The sequence below is a fragment of the Dendrobates tinctorius genome, unplaced genomic scaffold, assembly GCF_039654945.1.
Source record: "Dendrobates tinctorius isolate UK_male_01 unplaced genomic scaffold, ASM3965494v1 ptg000232l, whole genome shotgun sequence".
Lineage (NCBI taxonomy): Eukaryota > Metazoa > Chordata > Amphibia > Anura > Dendrobatidae > Dendrobates > Dendrobates tinctorius.
Genome location: NW_027361899.1, coordinates 19,264,915 through 19,282,226, shown reverse-complemented (window position 1 = coordinate 19,282,226; position 17,312 = coordinate 19,264,915). Strand labels below are relative to the sequence as shown.

At 48.0% G+C, this 17,312-nt stretch overlaps 1 protein-coding gene across 1 annotated transcript in view; it reads right to left on the bottom strand.

Moving 5' to 3' along the window:
• CNIH4 (cornichon family member 4) overlaps positions 1-17,032 on the bottom strand; it is a 30,283-nt gene extending 13,251 nt beyond the window's left edge. The window contains exons 1-4 of the mRNA XM_073556403.1: positions 16,874-17,032; positions 11,840-11,908; positions 8,665-8,777; positions 7,247-7,387 (exon numbers count right to left, since the gene is read on the bottom strand). Of these exons, the coding sequence (XP_073412504.1) occupies positions 7,247-7,387; positions 8,665-8,777; positions 11,840-11,908; positions 16,874-16,942 (392 nt within the window). The 5' untranslated portion in view covers positions 16,943-17,032. The remainder of the gene's footprint in view (positions 1-7,246; positions 7,388-8,664; positions 8,778-11,839; positions 11,909-16,873) is intronic.
• Between the last annotated feature and the right edge of the window lie 280 nt (positions 17,033-17,312).

Here is a 17,312-nt window from a genome sequence, read left to right as displayed (position 1 = left end):
CCTCCAAGTCTGATAAGGAGAGGGTGTTCTGGGAACGAGGAAGGTTGTACCGGGAGACAGTACCCGGAGATCCTAAAAAGGAGTGGTTGAGGGAAAGACAGCTGGTCGTCCCCTATCAGTTCAGAACTGAGTTGTTGCGGATTGCCCATGAGATTCCACTCGCTGGACACTTGGGGATCAGCAAAACAAAGGCACGGCTGTCTCAACACTTCTATTGGCCCAAGATGGGGACAGATGTAACACACTACTGCCGCTCCTGTGCCACCTGTCAAAAAGTGGGTAAGGCGGGGCCTGCTCTTAAGGCTCCCCTTATTCCTTTGCCGGTGATAGAGGAGCCTTTCCAGAGAATCGCGGTGGACATTGTAGGACCGCTGTCCGTCCCCAGCAGCTCCGGAAAGCGATACATTCTCACCGTGGTAGACTACGCTACCCGGTACCCAGAGGCAGTAGCTCTGTCTTCAACCAGGGCAGATAAGGTGGCTGACGCACTGGTGACCATCTTTTCGAGAGTAGGATTTCCCAGGGAGATGCTTACCGATCAAGGGCCCCAATTCATGTCTCGCCTAATGGAGGCTCTCTGTGAGAAAATGCAGGTGACGCAGCTGGTATCGAGTCCGTATCACCCACAGACTAACGGTTTGTGTGAACGTTTCAACGGTACCCTCAAACAGATGCTCCGCATACTGGTTGAGACCCAAGGGCGCGACTGGGAGCGGTACCTCCCACACCTGCTGTTCGCTTACAGAGAAGTTCCGCAGGCTTCGACCGGGTTCTCCCCCTTCGAGCTCCTGTATGGCAGGCGAGTCCGGGGACCCCTTGGGTTGATAAGAGAATCCTGGGAAGATGAGCCAAACCCCACAGAAGTGTCCATCGTGGATTATGTCATGCGCTTCCGTGACAAGATGCAGACCTTGACGCAGTTGGTGCATGACAACATGACGCAGGCTCAGGCTGACCAGAAGCGCTGGTACGACCAGAACGCCCGGGAGCGGACCTACCAGGTGGGTCAAAAGGTGTGGGTGTTGGTCCCGGTACCAACGGATAAGCTTCAGGCAGCCTGGGAAGGCCCGTACGTCGTCCACCAACAGCTCAACCCGGTCACCTACGTGGTCACGCTTGACCATGCTCGGGGTAGGCGCAAGGCCTTTCACGTCAACATGCTGAAGGCGCACTACGAACGTGAAGCTTGCATCCTACCGGTCTGCAATCTGCCAGAGGATGGGGAGGAAGATTCCCTCCTGGACATGCTGGCCCAGGCCAAGGCCAATGGGTCCATTGAGGACATGGAGATAAGTGGTTCGCTCACCGTGTCCCAGCGGTTGCAGTTGATGGCCACCCTGGAACTCTTCCGGCCCGTGTTCACCAACCGTCCTGGGAGGACGGAGTTAGCGGTTCATGAGGTGGACACCGGGAATCATGCCCCATTACGGCGAACACCTTATCGGATCTCTGAAACGGTGCAACAAGTCATGCGCCGAGAGGTCGATGAGATGTTAAGGCTGGGAGTGATTCGACGGTCAAAAGGTGCGTGGGCTTCACCTGTAGTCCTCGTTCCTAAAAAGGATCGAACCACCCGGTTCTGCGTGGACTACAGGGGGCTCAACGCCATCACAACCTCTGATGCCCACCCGATGCCGCGCATCGAGGATCTGCTCGAGCGGTTGACAAACGCCAACTACATATCCATCATGGATTTGAGTCGGGGATACTGGCAGATTCCCCTGAGCCCTGAGGCGCAGGAGAAATCCGCCTTTATCACCCCCTTTGGACTGTACGAGTCCACGGTCATGCCCTTCGGCATGAAGAATGCCCCTGCCACTTTCCAGCGGATGGTCAACCACCTGCTTCGGGGACTGGAGGAGTACGCAGTGGCGTACTTAGACGATATTGCCGTCTTCAGTTCCACCTGGGAGGAACACCTTCAGCACCTCCAGGAGGTGCTCAAGCGTCTTCACCAGGCAGGCCTGACCATCAAGCCGGGGAAGTGCCAGATAGGCATGCGCGAGGTCCACTACCTGGGGCACCGGGTAGGCGGGGGTTCCATGAGTCCGGAGCCAGAAAAAGTGGACGCAATCGTGTCCTGGCCCACCCCCAGGACCAAGAAACAGGTGAAGTCCTTCTTGGGCACTGCAGGGTACTATAGGCGGTTCGTACAGGACTATAGCGCCCTTGCCAAACCCTTGACTGACCTCACCAAGCAGAGGCTACCCCAAACAGTCAACTGGACAGATGACTGTGAGGCGGCTTTCCAAGCTTTGAAAGCAGCCCTGTGCAACTCTCCAGTGTTGACAGCAGTCGCCCGTTTCTGGTACAGACCGACGCCAGCGAGTTTGGCCTCGGTGCTGTGCTTAGCCAGGTCGACTCGGGGAACCAAGAGCACCCCGTGTTGTACCTGAGCCGGAAACTTCTGCCGAGGGAAGTGGCATACTCGACCATCGAGAAGGAGTGTCTGGCCATGGTGTGGGCACTGCAACGTTTGCAGCCCTACCTGTACGGGCGCGCCTTCACGGTGGTAACCGACCACAACCCTCTGAGCTGGTTGCACACAGTGTCCGGAACCAATGGAAGATTGCTCCGCTGGAGCCTTGCCCTTCAACAGTACGATTTTACTGTAAAACACAGGAAGGGCAGTGAAAACGGCAATGCCGATGGGTTGTCCCGCCGGGGCGAACCCGCTGAGGTGCGCATGGCAGATTAACGAGAGGTAATGCCTCCTTAGCGCCCTCTTAAGGGGGGAGGTGTGATGTACAATGCCCGAAGATATGTTTTCTGTTGCAATGTGCTAACAAATCCTCCATCCTAGGACATTGTAAACTGTCAGTAGTAGGAATTCTTTCCCCCCAGGTTTTATCAACCCTGCCACTTCCTCTGGAAGAGCAGGAATGTTAATTAGCTAGACCATCTTCCTCACACCATTTGGCTTCTCTCAGCTGAAAGAGAAAAAAAGTGCGGGAACTAAACTCTTTGTTTGAAACCAGGAGTTTGAATAAAACAATAAGGGATTGTCCCGCGAAAACCATACCCAGCAGAAATATAAAAATCATATTTCTGCGATCCGAGCAGACCCAGCTTCGCTGTGGTGCCTGTTGCAAAACTCTCGGATGTCCAGAACCTGAGATATGATTTGCGCCCAAATGGACGGTCATATCGCATAGATGTTTGATGTTTTCTTGATGGGCTCATTACGCTGGGAAACATGATACCACTGATGAGTCCATACCAGCTTCTCCCATAAAGTTATAGCTAATCTAAGTTTTGTAGCCAAAACATAACTTGGATAAGAGAGGTGGGATCAACCCAGAATGCACCTCTCTGTGATGTCACATAGGAAAGTCTATAAGGCATTTCCTGGGCAAACCAGCTCAGAACAGCTCAAGTCGTCGTGCTAGAAGGACCCCAATGAGCGGAGAAGTGCAGCTCCGCCTCCACCCACCTTAGCCGCATGGTCTGCCTACGGAACAATATGGAACTGTGAGTGTAATCTCTTTGTTTTCTCCACTTTTATTTTATACCTGTACTGTACATATTTTATGTCTCAATTTTATAGCAACTTTTATCTGTAATCACTGTCCTCTTTCGGAAAATAAATGAAATTATTTAGATCTGTCTCCATGCTCTAAGAATCGAACTATACGCCTTTGATAGATAATCGCTACTAATTCAAGGGGTTTGCCACGGACCCTCTTAATTTAACACTGTGAATTAAGTAACCGTGACTGGTGGCAGCGCGTTGTGTACGGCTATTACGGCTTGCTGGCAGTCTAGAAGGGTCTTATATTGCTGAGTAAGGGGCTTCAGCCACAGCATTGATAATTCCCTTACTGCAGAAGCCTAATTGCCGGTTCACAACAGGCAGCCCGTCCGGCGACTAATTATCCTAGGTGCAGTTCCCTGACTGACCTGAGGGTAAGGGGGGCGCCGGAGAGCTGCGAGTTCCAAAGTGGAACTGAGAAAGTGGGATATACATAAATCCCCGCAGTACTTGGAAGATTGATAGCAGTGGTGGGGCATCCAAATTAAACTCCCCCTGCGGCAAATTGTAGAGCGAGATTAGCTTGCTGGATATTTTTGGTCACATGGTGCCAGTGTTGGGATAACTAAGATAAGCCCCACTGCGCCTGTGATAGCCGTGTGCCGGCATTGTGTCACGCCCCTCCGTCCGCTGATACACCCGTGTCAGTGGTGGGACTGTGACATAGTGGTGACACAGGGTCCGCTGTCCGTCGCGTTTTGGTGGCAGCGGGACTCCCGTTAGTGTCGCCCGTAAGTGGACGAACGGCGGTGGGCTGTTCGTCACAGGGATACTCCCTGATTGTTTGAGAGGGAACAAGGCCGGAGACCTTCTTTGTTCCTCCCAAATCATGGATTTCACATAGAATATAAACGAGGTTTGTTCCTCTTTTAGTATTTTCATGATGGACTCCACACATAGCGGTTTCTTCTGTGCCTCTGGTAGATTGGTATTACAAGTCGCATATCTTCTGGCTTTCTTCTATGAGGAAAACATCCCCTTCAAACAGAGTGTGTTGGCAGAGTGCCCTGGGTGCCTCTGTAAACCGGATATACGGTCCACCCTGGAATGCACGACGTGCGCGTCACCGGATGTGCACCCAGGGAAAGTTTGCAGCGTGATGCCGAGTGCCATCTACAGAGGGAAGCGGTGAAAGCCAGGAGCCACTGCCCTGGCTGAGGACCCCTAATCAGTGAGGCATCAGCCTGGAGCCTCTTCACAGGGAGAAGATAAGAGATGGATCCCCACAATTTTCCTGAGCTCCCCCCAGTAAATCTTTCGAGCTGATGCTCTCTTTCTCTCCTGTGTCTGTCCTGCTAACGACAGGAAGAACACTGAGGGTGGGGGCTTTTAACCTCTCGTGTGTTTCCTGTCCCTAGAGGGCGAGAAGGACTACCTCCTGGTGTGCTGTCATGATGGGCGTCGTGGAAATGGCACTTTTTGGCATCGACTCCACTCGCCATGTTTGGAGGAAGAAGGATGAGTACAAACCCAAGAACAGCTTCACCAACCGTGAAGCAAAATGGGGGGAAAAAAAAAAAAAAAAAATCATACTTTGGGGGTGTTTTTCTGGAAAGGGGACAGGACGACTGCATCGTATTAAAGGGAGAATGGATGGGTTCATATATCGTGAGATTTTGGCCAACAATCTCCTTCCCTCAGTAAGAGCACTGAAGACGGGTCATGGCTGGGTCTTCCAGCATGAAAATAGCCCAAAACACACAGCCAGGGCAACTAAGCTGTGGCTCCGTAAGAAGCATTTTCATGGTTCTGGAGTGGCCTAGCCAGTCTCTAGACTTGAACCCAACAGAAAACCTTTGGAGGAGCTGAAACTTAATGTTGCCCACTGACAGCCCCGAAACCTGAAAGATCTGGAGAAGATCTGTAGGGAGGAGGTGGCCAAAATCCCAGGTGCAGTGTGTGCAAACTACAAGAACTATGGGAAATGTCTGACCTCTGTAATTGCAAACAAAGGTTTCTGCATCAAATATTAAGTTCTGTTTTTCTTTTGTATCAAAAAATTATTTCATGCAATAAAATTCAAATTAATTATGTAAAAATCATACAATGTGATTTTCTGGAATTTTTTTTTTTTTTTTTTTTTTAGATTCTGTCTCTCACAGGTGAAGTGTACCTACGATAATTATAATTACAGACATCTCCATTCTTTGTAGGTGGGAAAACCTGCAAAATCGGCAGTGGATCAAATACTTTTCTCTACTGTATAAGTGTATGCTGCGCCCATGTCACTTTGTGGTCCCTGGGGTGGAGGGAGTCTGCACCCCATCAATTTTTAGACACTTTAGCCCCGATTTATTAATTGGGTGTGTGTTTTGGGGGGGGGGGGGGGGGGTTAGAGGTTTGTCTTCTGGTATTACTTCCCATGTTCAAATCCATCAAATTGGGCCACGTGATTCAAGAATTTGGCGCCAAGTCAAAAGTGGGCTGTCTTCTCGTCTTGCGATCTTTTGGAAAATTGTATAAATTGCACCCAAAATTTGCTGTGCTCAAAAAAAAAAAAAAATATACACCAGGGGTGTGACTGCAGTGAAATTGTGCCAAATTTAGTAACTTTTTAAAGAGTCGCAATTGATGAATTCGGCTAAAACATCTGGAATTGCAAAATTCCACTCACAAAGCATTGTTTATTGCAGGACGAGTTGTACTTTTGAACGACACCATAGATATACCACAAAGTGTACTGAAAAATGGGGACTTTGTTTTCTAAAAGAGCAATTCCACAATTGTTTGAGCTTTTTTATTTAACAGGTTCACTGCACGGTAAGAGTGACCAGGCAATATTCCCCAGGTCAGTACAAGTATGGAGATACCAAACACACATAAGTGAAACAAAATTACAAAATTTGTATTAAAAAAAAAAATTTTTTTTTGCTTGTGTGGCCACTTTCAGGGACCCGTAGAGTCTCCATTTTTCGGGATCTGGGTGACTACTTACACCTTGCGCTGATGTTTTTACTGATCCCATTTTGGGGTAGAGACGATGCCTCGATCACCTTATCGTGTTTTATTGCAATGTTGTGGATGCCAAAACAACGTAATTCTGGAGTTTTTACTTTTTTTCTTGTTACGCTGTTTACTGATCAGATTACTTTACTTAATATTTTGATTGGCCGGAAGTTTCTGAACACCAAATATGTGTTTTTTGGGGGATTTTATTTTCAATGGGGCAAAAGGGGAGCGATTTGAACTCACTTTTTACTGCATGTAATAGTCCCCTTAGGGGACTTGAAGCTGTGATTTGTCCGATCGCTTGTGCTATATATAGCAGGGCTTCAGTACTGCTGTGTATAGCGAAAATCATGATCTCCTATGAATGCTGGCCACGGGCTGGCGTCCACAGGAGTATCATACTGAAAGGAACGGGGGTCTTTTGCAGATTCCCAGCTGTAAATGATAACCCATCGGCGCCCTGCAATCACGTGACAGAAGCACCGATGGGTGGCCGCAATGATGTGCTAATGGCCAGCGCATGTTGACAGCGAGATTTAACTGGTCAACAGCCTGCAGGTGGATCTTCGATCCACCTGTGGCTGTTAAAGGCACATTATGGCTGTTTAAATAAGTCATGTGCGGGGAAAGATGTGGGCTCAGCTTCGCATGGACAGAATATGACATAAATAAACGTCATATGTCGTAAAAAGGTGTGTGCCTACATCTCAACGTCAGAGAATCTTTACCCTGTGAAATCTGCATACAGGAGCTCAGACCACTGACCTGTACAGGTAGATGAAGAAGCACAGTAGATGGAATCCTAGTTTGATCATGGCCTCTTTCATGTGAGACTTTAGTTGTCCTCGGTTGTGAATTTCTGTTGGATCAAAGACTCCCAAATTTCCACTTGGCACCATGATAAACCTGCATGAAAAAAAAAAAGTTGGGGATTACTTTTTTTTTTTTTAAATGGAAACATATTGAAAAATACATTAATATAATTGGTATCAACAATTCAGACACAAAGCTCCAAACCTCCTGCACAGAGCGAGTGACATTATAAAAGTCTGCTGCTGCCACCACTAGGGGGAGCTCACTGATGACTGAATCCCTCCTGCACGGAGCTCCTCCTAGAATATTATCAGCATTGTTGACCTTGTGCTCGCAGAGGATTTGGAGCTTTGGGTCTGAAAAACTAAAATGTAGAAGGGTAAATGAGAATGGTAAAAGCCGTTCACGGGACTCACTGCATTCTGATGGTCTCAAGCACGTCCGAAATGCAAAAATTAAAGGGGCCGGCCAGTAAGCATGGACGAGGACAAGCAGACAGTTATCAATTGCGGTTTTTTTTTTTACTATAGCAAGAGGTCAGTTCCTTCAATGGCTGCATCGTCTAAACATTGTGTAAAACAATACAAGAAACTTTATAATACAGTTTATCAGAGGAAGGTGAAAAAAAAAAAAAGCGAGGTAGAATAGACTACGATTCTGCATTGTAGTCAGCGATTTATCTCACAATACAGGATTCACAGCTACACTGCTCAGTACTGCTATAGAATGCCCTCCATGCTGCTACTTTGTAGTATGTTTTTATCTCATCCCATTGCTGGACTCACAGCTGAACTGCTCAGTACTGCTATATAATGCTTTCCATGCGGCTTTCTAGTATGTTTCATCTCAACCGATTGCTAGATTCACAGCTGCACTGCTTAATACTGTTGGTATAATGTCCTCCATGCTGCTACTTTCTAGTATGTATTTAATCTCACCCCATTGCTGGATTCACAGCTGCATTGGTCATAACTGCTGTATTATGTTCTCCATGTTGATACTTTCTATTATGTTTTATCTCATCCTGTGTGGATTCACAGCTACACAGGACAGTACCCCTATATAATGTCCTCCCTGCTACTGCAGCTTTTGAACATGTGGTACACAGAGAACGAAGAAGAGCAGGAATCCCTCATGTCTGTGTATGCAGTGTATGGGAGATATTATAGCAGGCAGTCACCACTCACCATCTCAGAGTTAAGATGGAGCCTACAAATACGAAAACTGGTGAACAAAGGACAGACTGTTCTGAATGGGCATCTGAAATACCAAGTTGCTTTAAATGTGGCTCCTAATAAAATGGGCTTTATACACCAATCAATATAATATATCCCTCTATCACCAGTGTACCCAGAGTGGGGCATACTCACCGGTAGATGTTCCACACTGCCACAGGTAAATTTAAGAGGAAGATGAACCAGTGCAAGGACACGAGCATTAATACAGACACCAGAGTGTGACCGACAAGCTCCGGGACAACCCACTGCCGGGAAATAAGTGATTAGGGTCAATATGGACACTACACAGCAATAAGACGTTCTTCAGAGTCTCCTCTCCCTCCAGCTTTTGCATATTCGGAGCTGTAGTACAACAGCCACAGATTGCCACCAGTGCCTTATCCAACAACCAACCTGGTGCTTCTCCCAGTATTACACTTACCGTATATACTCCTGTATAAGCAGAGTTTTTCAGCAAATTTTTTTGCGCTGAAAACGCCCTCCCACCCCCGGCTTATACACGAGTCAATTGTCCCAGAAAGAAGGCGAGGGAGCGGTGGAGCAGAGGGTCACAGAGGCAGGAGCCGGCGGCTGTGGCTAAAGAGCAATGAATATTAAATTCTCTGTAATAGCCTACAGTGACAGCCGCAGCAACTGGCTTCCAGCACACATCTTATTTACCTTACTGCGCGCTCTCGCTGCATCTCGATCATTCCGGCGCCAGCAACTCTTCTGGCAGAGCGATCACACGGCCCCGCTCTTTAAGGTAATGAATATTCACGCTTCTCCACTCCCAAAGGCGTGGAGTGAATATTCATTACCTTAATGAGCGGGTATACATGATCACTCGGCAGGAAGAGCTGCTGGCACCGAAACGAGATGCAGCGAGGGCGCGCAGGAAGGTAAGTAGGATGGGTTTTTTTTGTATAGGAGCCATGCAGACAAGGACGGGGGATAAGGAGCCATGCAGACAAGGACAGGGATGAGGGGACAATGCATACCTGGCTTATACTCGAGTCAATAAATTTAACCAGTTTTTCGTGGCAAAATTAGGTGTCATGGCTTATATTCGGGTACATAAAGACATTTTCTTCTTGTTCAATTTGAAGTCATAACATTTTCCACTATATATACAAATTTTCCACCATTTTAAAGATATCTGCTTGCTGTCATTTATTTGTAAATTTCACTGTGTACATACATTACTGATCCCATAAATCCTGTATTATACCCCAGAGCTGCACTCACTAATCTTCTAATAAGTCATGTCAGACTAACTTAAGTTCCTTCTATGACAGAATCACTGACTGGGTGGATCAGGGAAATGCTGTAGATATAGTATATCTTGACTTCAGCAAAGCATTTGACAAAGTATCTCACACCATTATTATTGAAAAAATGACTAAGTATGGAATGGACAAGGCAACTGTTAGGTGGATTCATAACTGGCCAAAAGCAAGAACAAAGCGACTGCACTAGAGGATTTGTTCATTCACCATTACTCTGTTGAGCGGTACTCATACACTGAATGAACAGCATTCATAACCAATACGGGGTGCACAGCAAAAAAATAAACAAGTCTGTTCTTATGTGTAAAGAAAAATATTGTGTCATTTCATGCAAGTGAACCAGAGACTTTGTATAGGATTTGTGGGTTAGGGAGGCACGCAGGGAGTATCCACCTGCACGCTCCCTGCATGCCTCCCTAACCCGCAAATCCTATACAAAGTCTCATGTTCACTTGGATGAAATAAAAAGGACTGGAATATTTAATCCATCTGGTGAGTGCCGCATTATTTTTCTTTACGTATAAGGATTCATAACTGGCTTAGTGATCGGACCCAAAGAGTGGTCGTAAATGGCTGCACATCGAGTTGGAAGAATGTCTCAAGTGGGGTACCACAGGGCTCTGTCCTGGGCCCTTTGTTTTTCAACATCTTTATCAACGATTTAGATGAAGGAATTGAGGGTAAACTGATTAAATTTGCTGATGACACAAAGCTAGGAGGGATAGCTAATACTAGAGAAGAGAGAGAGAGGATTCAAAAAGATATAAATAAACTGGAGAAGTGGGCAGCAACTAACAGAATGGTTTTTAACAGGGAAAAATGCAAAGTACTACATCTGGGCAATAAAAATGAAAAAAGCATATACAGAATGGGAGGAATAGGGCTAAGCAACAGCACATATGAAAAAGACTTGGGTATACTAATAGATCACAGACTGAATATGAGTCAACAGTGTGATGCAGCAGCAAAAAAGGCAAATGCAATTCTAGGATGTATTAACAGAAGCATACGGTCTAGATCACGGCTAGTCATTATTGCCCTCTACTCCTCTTTGGTCAGACCTCATCTGGAATATTGTGTCCAGTTTTGGGCACCACATTTTAAAAAAGACATCAACAAACTGGAGCAAGTTCAGAAAAGAGCGACCAGAATGGTGACCGGTCTGCAAACCCTGTCTTATGAGCAAAGGTTGCAGGATTTGGGAATGTTTAGTTTGCAAAAGCAAAGACAGAGGAGACTTAATAGCTGTCTACAAATATCTCAAGGGCTGTCACATTGTAGAAGGATCAACTTTATTCTCATTTGCACAAGGAAAGACAAGAAGCAATGGGATGAAACTGAATGGGAGGAGACAGATTAGATATTAGAAAAAACTCACAGTGAAGGTGATCAATGAGTGGAACAGTCGGCCACGAGAGGTGGCGAGTTCTCCTTCAACGGAAGTCTTCAAACAGAGACTGGACAGACATCTTTCTGGGATGATTTCTTGAATCCTGCTTTGAGCAAGGGGTTGGACCAGATGGCCCAGGAGGTCCCTTCTAACTCTACCAGTCTACGATTCAGTGATTTTACATACATTACTAATCCTGGGTTACATCCTGTATTATTCTCCAGAGCTGCACTCACTATTCTGCTGGTGCAGTCACTGTGCACATACATTACTGATCCTGAGTTACATCCTGTATTATACTCCAGAGCTGCACTCACTATTCTGCTGGTGCAGTCACTGTGTACATACATTACATTACTGATCCTGAGTTACATCCTGTATTATACTCCAGAGCTGCACTCACTATTCTGCTGGAGCAGTCACTGTATACATACATTACATTGCTGATCCTGTACTAATAGTGAGTGAAGCTCTGAAGAATAATACAAGGTAAATAAAGTATGCAAAAAGCAAATACAGTAAGTTTCTGTAGACTGTCTATAACATGGGGCTCAGCGGTGGGAAACACCAGATATCACCCTGATAATAAACATGGGACACATATTGAAATCAGAAAATGAAGTATTAACAAACAGATAAAACCGCCCACCTTATTTAGCTTGGAGCAGCAGGAGCGGGCATTGATGTAGTCACATTCTAAGTCTGAGAGGGTAATTATCTGGGATCCAGTGATAAGGAAAATATTATGTGGCCGATATGTGCAAAGTACAGACAGAGGATTGTGCAAGATGCAAGGGTGACAGGACAGCAATACTACCGTATAATGGAAACCATCAGCAAAGAGAGAAGCATTCACACATGGAGACTGAGCCCAACATGTCACAACCTTCATCTCTAGGAACAAGAAATAGTCACATCACTAATGTAGAAAGCTGCTCCCCCCAAATCTCAGCATATGGGATCTGTAATGACTGTGGAGTATATAGAGGCGTCCCGTGCGGTGCAGCATATAGAGGAGGCGTCCCGCGCGGTGCAGCATATAGAGGAGGCGTCCCGTGCGGTGCAGCATATAGAGGAGGCGTCCCGTGCGGTGCAGCATATAGAGGAGGCGTCCCGTGCGGTGCAGCATATAGAGGAGGCGTCCCGTGCGGTGCAGCATATAGAGGAGGCGTCCCGTGCGGTGCAGCATATAGAGGAGGCGTCCCGTGCGGTGCAGCATATAGAGGAGGCGTCCCGTGCGGTGCAGCATATAGAGGAGGCGTCCCGTGCTGTGTAGCATATAGAGGAGGCGTCCCGTGCTGTGTAGCATATAGAGGATGCGTCCCGTGTGGTGCAGCATATAGAGGATGTGTCCTGTTATGATGAGTCACCGAAGGAGGAAAAAACAAAATAAAAGCTAAGTCCAGAAAAAACAGAGAAGTTGGCAGCTATCGGATTGCAGACCCCTGAACCTATCCACAACAACTAGCAGTAGCCGTGGGGGGTTCCTACGGTGCCCTAGACCCCTCGATCACAGCCGGAGAACTACATAGCCTAAAGACAGAAAGGGGAAAAACTAAACTGCCCCAGAGCAGACCGCAAAGCAATAGGCAGCCCCCAACATATAATGACGGTGAAGCAAGATGAAAACACTAACACAGATAGAAAGACAGGCTGAGCAAATGATGGGGCCCAAGCTAACTACATAGGACAGGATAGGAAAGCTGCTGTCTGCCATCCGCAAAAACCCTATCAAAATGAGCCAACCGACTGATGGGAAAAACAGGCCCTGAAGTCGCTAGGCTTCAAAAGACTATATCAGCACTCAGGTATATTCTGAAGACAGAGCAAAAGATCAGAGACAAAAATGGAATTCAGCTCACCCCCGGCCGGGGATGGCAGAACTCCCAAAAAACAAGGCAAAACAAAACTGAAGAGTACAAAGCAGAGCAGAAAAACTTAACTTTGAGATGCAGGAATCAGACTGGTCTCCAAGAATCCAGCAGGAAAATCACCAGCCAGGAAGAAGGGCGTCGGCAGCCTTATATCCAGTCCTCAATTCCAGCCACCCAGTCATCATCTAGCTGCCCAGGTGTTTGGTAATCAGTCTCACTACCTTCCTTCACTAGAGGAGGGAGTTCATCAGACCTCAAATGGTGAAGGGAAGAATGAACTCACAACAGTGTCCCGTGCGGTGTAGTATACAGAGGATGCGTCCCGTGCGGTGTAGTATACAGAGGATGCGTCCCGTGCGGAGTAGTATACAGAGGATGCGTCCCGTGCGGAGTAGTATACAGAGGATGCGTCCCGTGCGGTGTAGTATACAGAGGATGCGTCCCGTGCGGTGTAGTATACAGAGGACGCGTCCCGTGCGGTGTAGTATACAGAGGACGCGTCCCGTGCGGTGTAGTATACAGAGGACGCGTCCCGTGCGGTGTAGTATACAGAGGACGTGTCCCGTGTAGTATAGAGAGGAGGTGTCCCGTATGGTGTAGTATATAGAGGAGGTGTCCCGTGCGGTGTAGTATAGAGAGGAGGTGTCCCGTGCGGTGTAGTATAGAGAGGAGGTGTCCCGTGCGGTGTAGTATAGAGAGGAGGTGTCCCGTGCGGTGTAGTATAGAGAGGATGTCTCCCGTGCGGTGTAGTATAGAGAGGATGTCTCCCGTGCGGTGTAGTATAGAGAGGAGGTCTCCCGTGCGGTGTAGTATATAGAGGAGGTCTCCCGTGCGGTGTAGTATATAGAGGAGGTCTCCCGTGCGGTGTAGTATATAGAGGAGGTCTCCCGTGCGGTGTAGTATATAGAGGAGGTCTCCCGTGCGGTGTAGTATATAGAGGAGGTCTCCCGTGCGGTGTAGTATATAGAGGAGGTCTCCCGTGCGGTGTAGTATATAGAGGAGGTCTCCCGTGCGGTGTAGTATATAGAGGAGGTCTCCCGTGCGGTGTAGTATATAGAGGAGGTCTCCCGTGCGGTGTAGTATATAGAGGAGGTCTCCCGTGCGGTGTAGTATATAGAGGAGGTCTCCCGTGCGGTGTAGTATATAGAGGAGGTCTCCCGTGCGGTGTAGTATATAGAGGAGGTCTCCCGTGCGGTGTAGTATATAGAGGAGGTGTCCCGTGCGGTGTAGTATATAGAGGAGGTGTCCCGTGCGGTGTAGTATATAGAGGAGGTGTCCCGTGCGGTGTAGTATATAGAGGAGGTGTCCCGTGCGGTGTAGTATATAGAGGAGGTGTCCCGTGCGGTGTAGTATATAGAGGAGGTGTCCCGTGCGGTGTAGTATATAGAGGAGGTGTCCCGTGCGGTGTAGTATATAGAGGAGGTGTCCCGTGCGGTGTAGTATATAGAGGAGGTGTCCCGTGCGGTGTAGTATATAGAGGAGGTGTCCCGTGCGGTGTAGTATATAGAGGAGGTGTCCCGTGCGGTGTAGTATATAGAGGAGGTGTCCCGTGCGGTGTAGTATATAGAGGAGGTGTCCCGTGCGGTGTAGTATATAGAGGAGGTGTCCCGTGCGGTGTAGTATATAGAGGAGGTGTCCCGTGCGGTGTAGTATATAGAGGAGGTGTCCCGTGCGGTGTAGTATATAGAGGAGGTGTCCCGTATGGTGTAGTATATAGAGGAGGTGTCCCGTATGGTGTAGTATATAGAGGAGGTGTCCCGTATGGTGTAGTATATAGAGGAGGTGTCCCGTATGGTGTAGTATATAGAGGAGGTGTCCCGTATGGTGTAGTATATAGAGGAGGTGTCCCGTATGGTGTAGTATATAGAGGAGGTGTCCCGTATGGTGTAGTATATAGAGGAGGTGTCCCGTATGGTGTAGTATATAGAGGAGGTGTCCCGTATGGTGTAGTATATAGAGGAGGTGTCCCGTATGGTGTAGTATATAGAGGAGGTGTCCCTTATGGTGTAGTATATAGAGGAGGTGTCCCTTATGGTGTAGTATATAGAGGAGGTGTCCCGTATGGTGTAGTATATAGAGGAGGTGTCCCGTATGGTGTAGTATATAGAGGAGGTGTCCCGTATGGTGTAGTATATAGAGGAGGTGTCCCGTATGGTGTAGTATATAGAGGAGGTGTCCCGTATGGTGTAGTATATAGAGGAGGTGTCCCGTATGGTGTAGTATATAGAGGAGGTGTCCCGTGCGGTGTAGTATATAGAGGAGGTGTCCCGTGCTGTGTAGTATATAGAGGAGGTGTCCCGTGCTGTGTAGTATATAGAGGAGGTGTCCCGTGCTGTGTAGTATATAGAGGAGGTGTCCCGTGCTGTGTAGTATATAGAGGAGGTGTCCCGTGCGGTGTAGTATATAGAGGAGGTGTCCCGTGCTGTGTAGTATATAGAGGAGGTGTCCCGTGCTGTGTAGTATATAGAGGAGGTGTCCCGTGCTGTGTAGTATATAGAGGAGGTGTCCCGTATGGTGCAGTATATAGAGGAGGTGTCCCGTATGGTGCAGTATATAGAGGATGTGTCCCGTATGGTGTAGTATATAGGGGATGTGTCCCATTTATTATTTATCTACAGCAGGATATATATATATATATATATATATATATATATATATATATACACACACACACTATGTAGTGTATTCGGTCACACATTCAGCCCTCTCACTCTGCAGTATATAACCACTGCCCCCCCCTATACTTTCAGCCTTTACTAACATGACAGAGCAGCTGATGGTGCAGAGGTCACTAATACCTGTAATAGGAGCCACCAGGTTAATAAGTCCGTCCATGACTTTTCTTCCCCCATCACTAGTGAGTGGTATTATTTTGAAGTGGAAGGAACTGCAGCAACTCAGCCACAAAGTGGAGACCCCGTAATGCTACAGAGGGGGCAGGTGAGAGCTGAGGAGCAGATCAGAAAAGTCACCACCGCTGACCCCATAACTGCAGAGTCCAGACCTCCTCTGATATCAGCATAGACACTGCGCCCCTGCCGGGAGCTTCATGGCCGAGCAGCTGCACACAGCCGTACATCACCAAGCACAATGCCGAGCGATGGAGCGGTGTAAAGCCGCCACCACTGGACTCTGGAGGAGACGTGTTCTGTGCAGTGACGGATCGCACTTCTCTATCTGCGTCTGATGGAGGAGTCTGGGTTTGGTGATTCCAGGAGGACGTTACCCCCTGACTGCATTGTGCCCCCTGTACAGATGGTGGTGGAGGATAATGCTATGGACTGTTATCAGGGGGCGGCCTCGGCCCCTCAGCTCCAGTGATGGGAAATCTTCATCTTCAGCACAAGACATCATGGACAATTGTAGCTTCAGCTTTGTGGGAACAGTTTGGGGTTCGCCCTTTTCTGCCCCCAGGAGACGAGGCCGGGGGTCGCTGCACGTCGTGCCCCCAGAGATCAGCGGCTCTGGACCTGTCAGGCGGCTGCTCGGCTCCAGCACTGAGCACATGTCTGCAGAGATCTGCTGCACTGAGGGTTCGTCACAATGTATCAGCCAGTTCCACAGTATTTCCCTGTTTAACTCTATATTAGCCAAGAACACCACAAAAAAAAACCCCTTTAACCTGTAGTCACCGGGATACGGACATCCCCTTTAAGGTCGGCAGACCCATAAGTGATACAAACCATACAGTGAAGATACAAGAATGACGACCCCCATCATCGCCCCCCTGCCAGCAGTCACCTTGCCCACCTCCTAGAATAACATGGCGGCGCCCCGGAGTCCTGAGGAGAAGACACGGAGAAGGATACAAAGTAGACGGCCAGGAAGATGAGGGCGCAGCAATCAATGAGGGAGAAGATGAAGAGCGCGGCCTCCATCCTGCCGCCGCCAACACTCGCCGCGCCCTCATGCGTGCACGTGACCTAGGCCGCCGCGGAGCATGCTGGGACACGGAGTTCTTTCACAAGGCCCCTTGTCAGAGCATCGTCACATGACACAGAGCGTCACGGAAGCCGACTGGGAACAATTTTTGTATAAGGCTTCGCGATCACGTGACTTCACTGTTATGGTTCCTGGATGGGACTGAAAAAAATAAAACTTTATGCAGGGGAAGAGGATTATATGGATGAGGAAGACACCGCGCTGTGGGCTGATGTTTGTAGAAGTCTGTGGGGGAAGGGTATAGGGAGATTAGAAGAGTTGTCCAATTAGCTGACTGCTTACATAATTTCAAAAGGCTTCTGACTA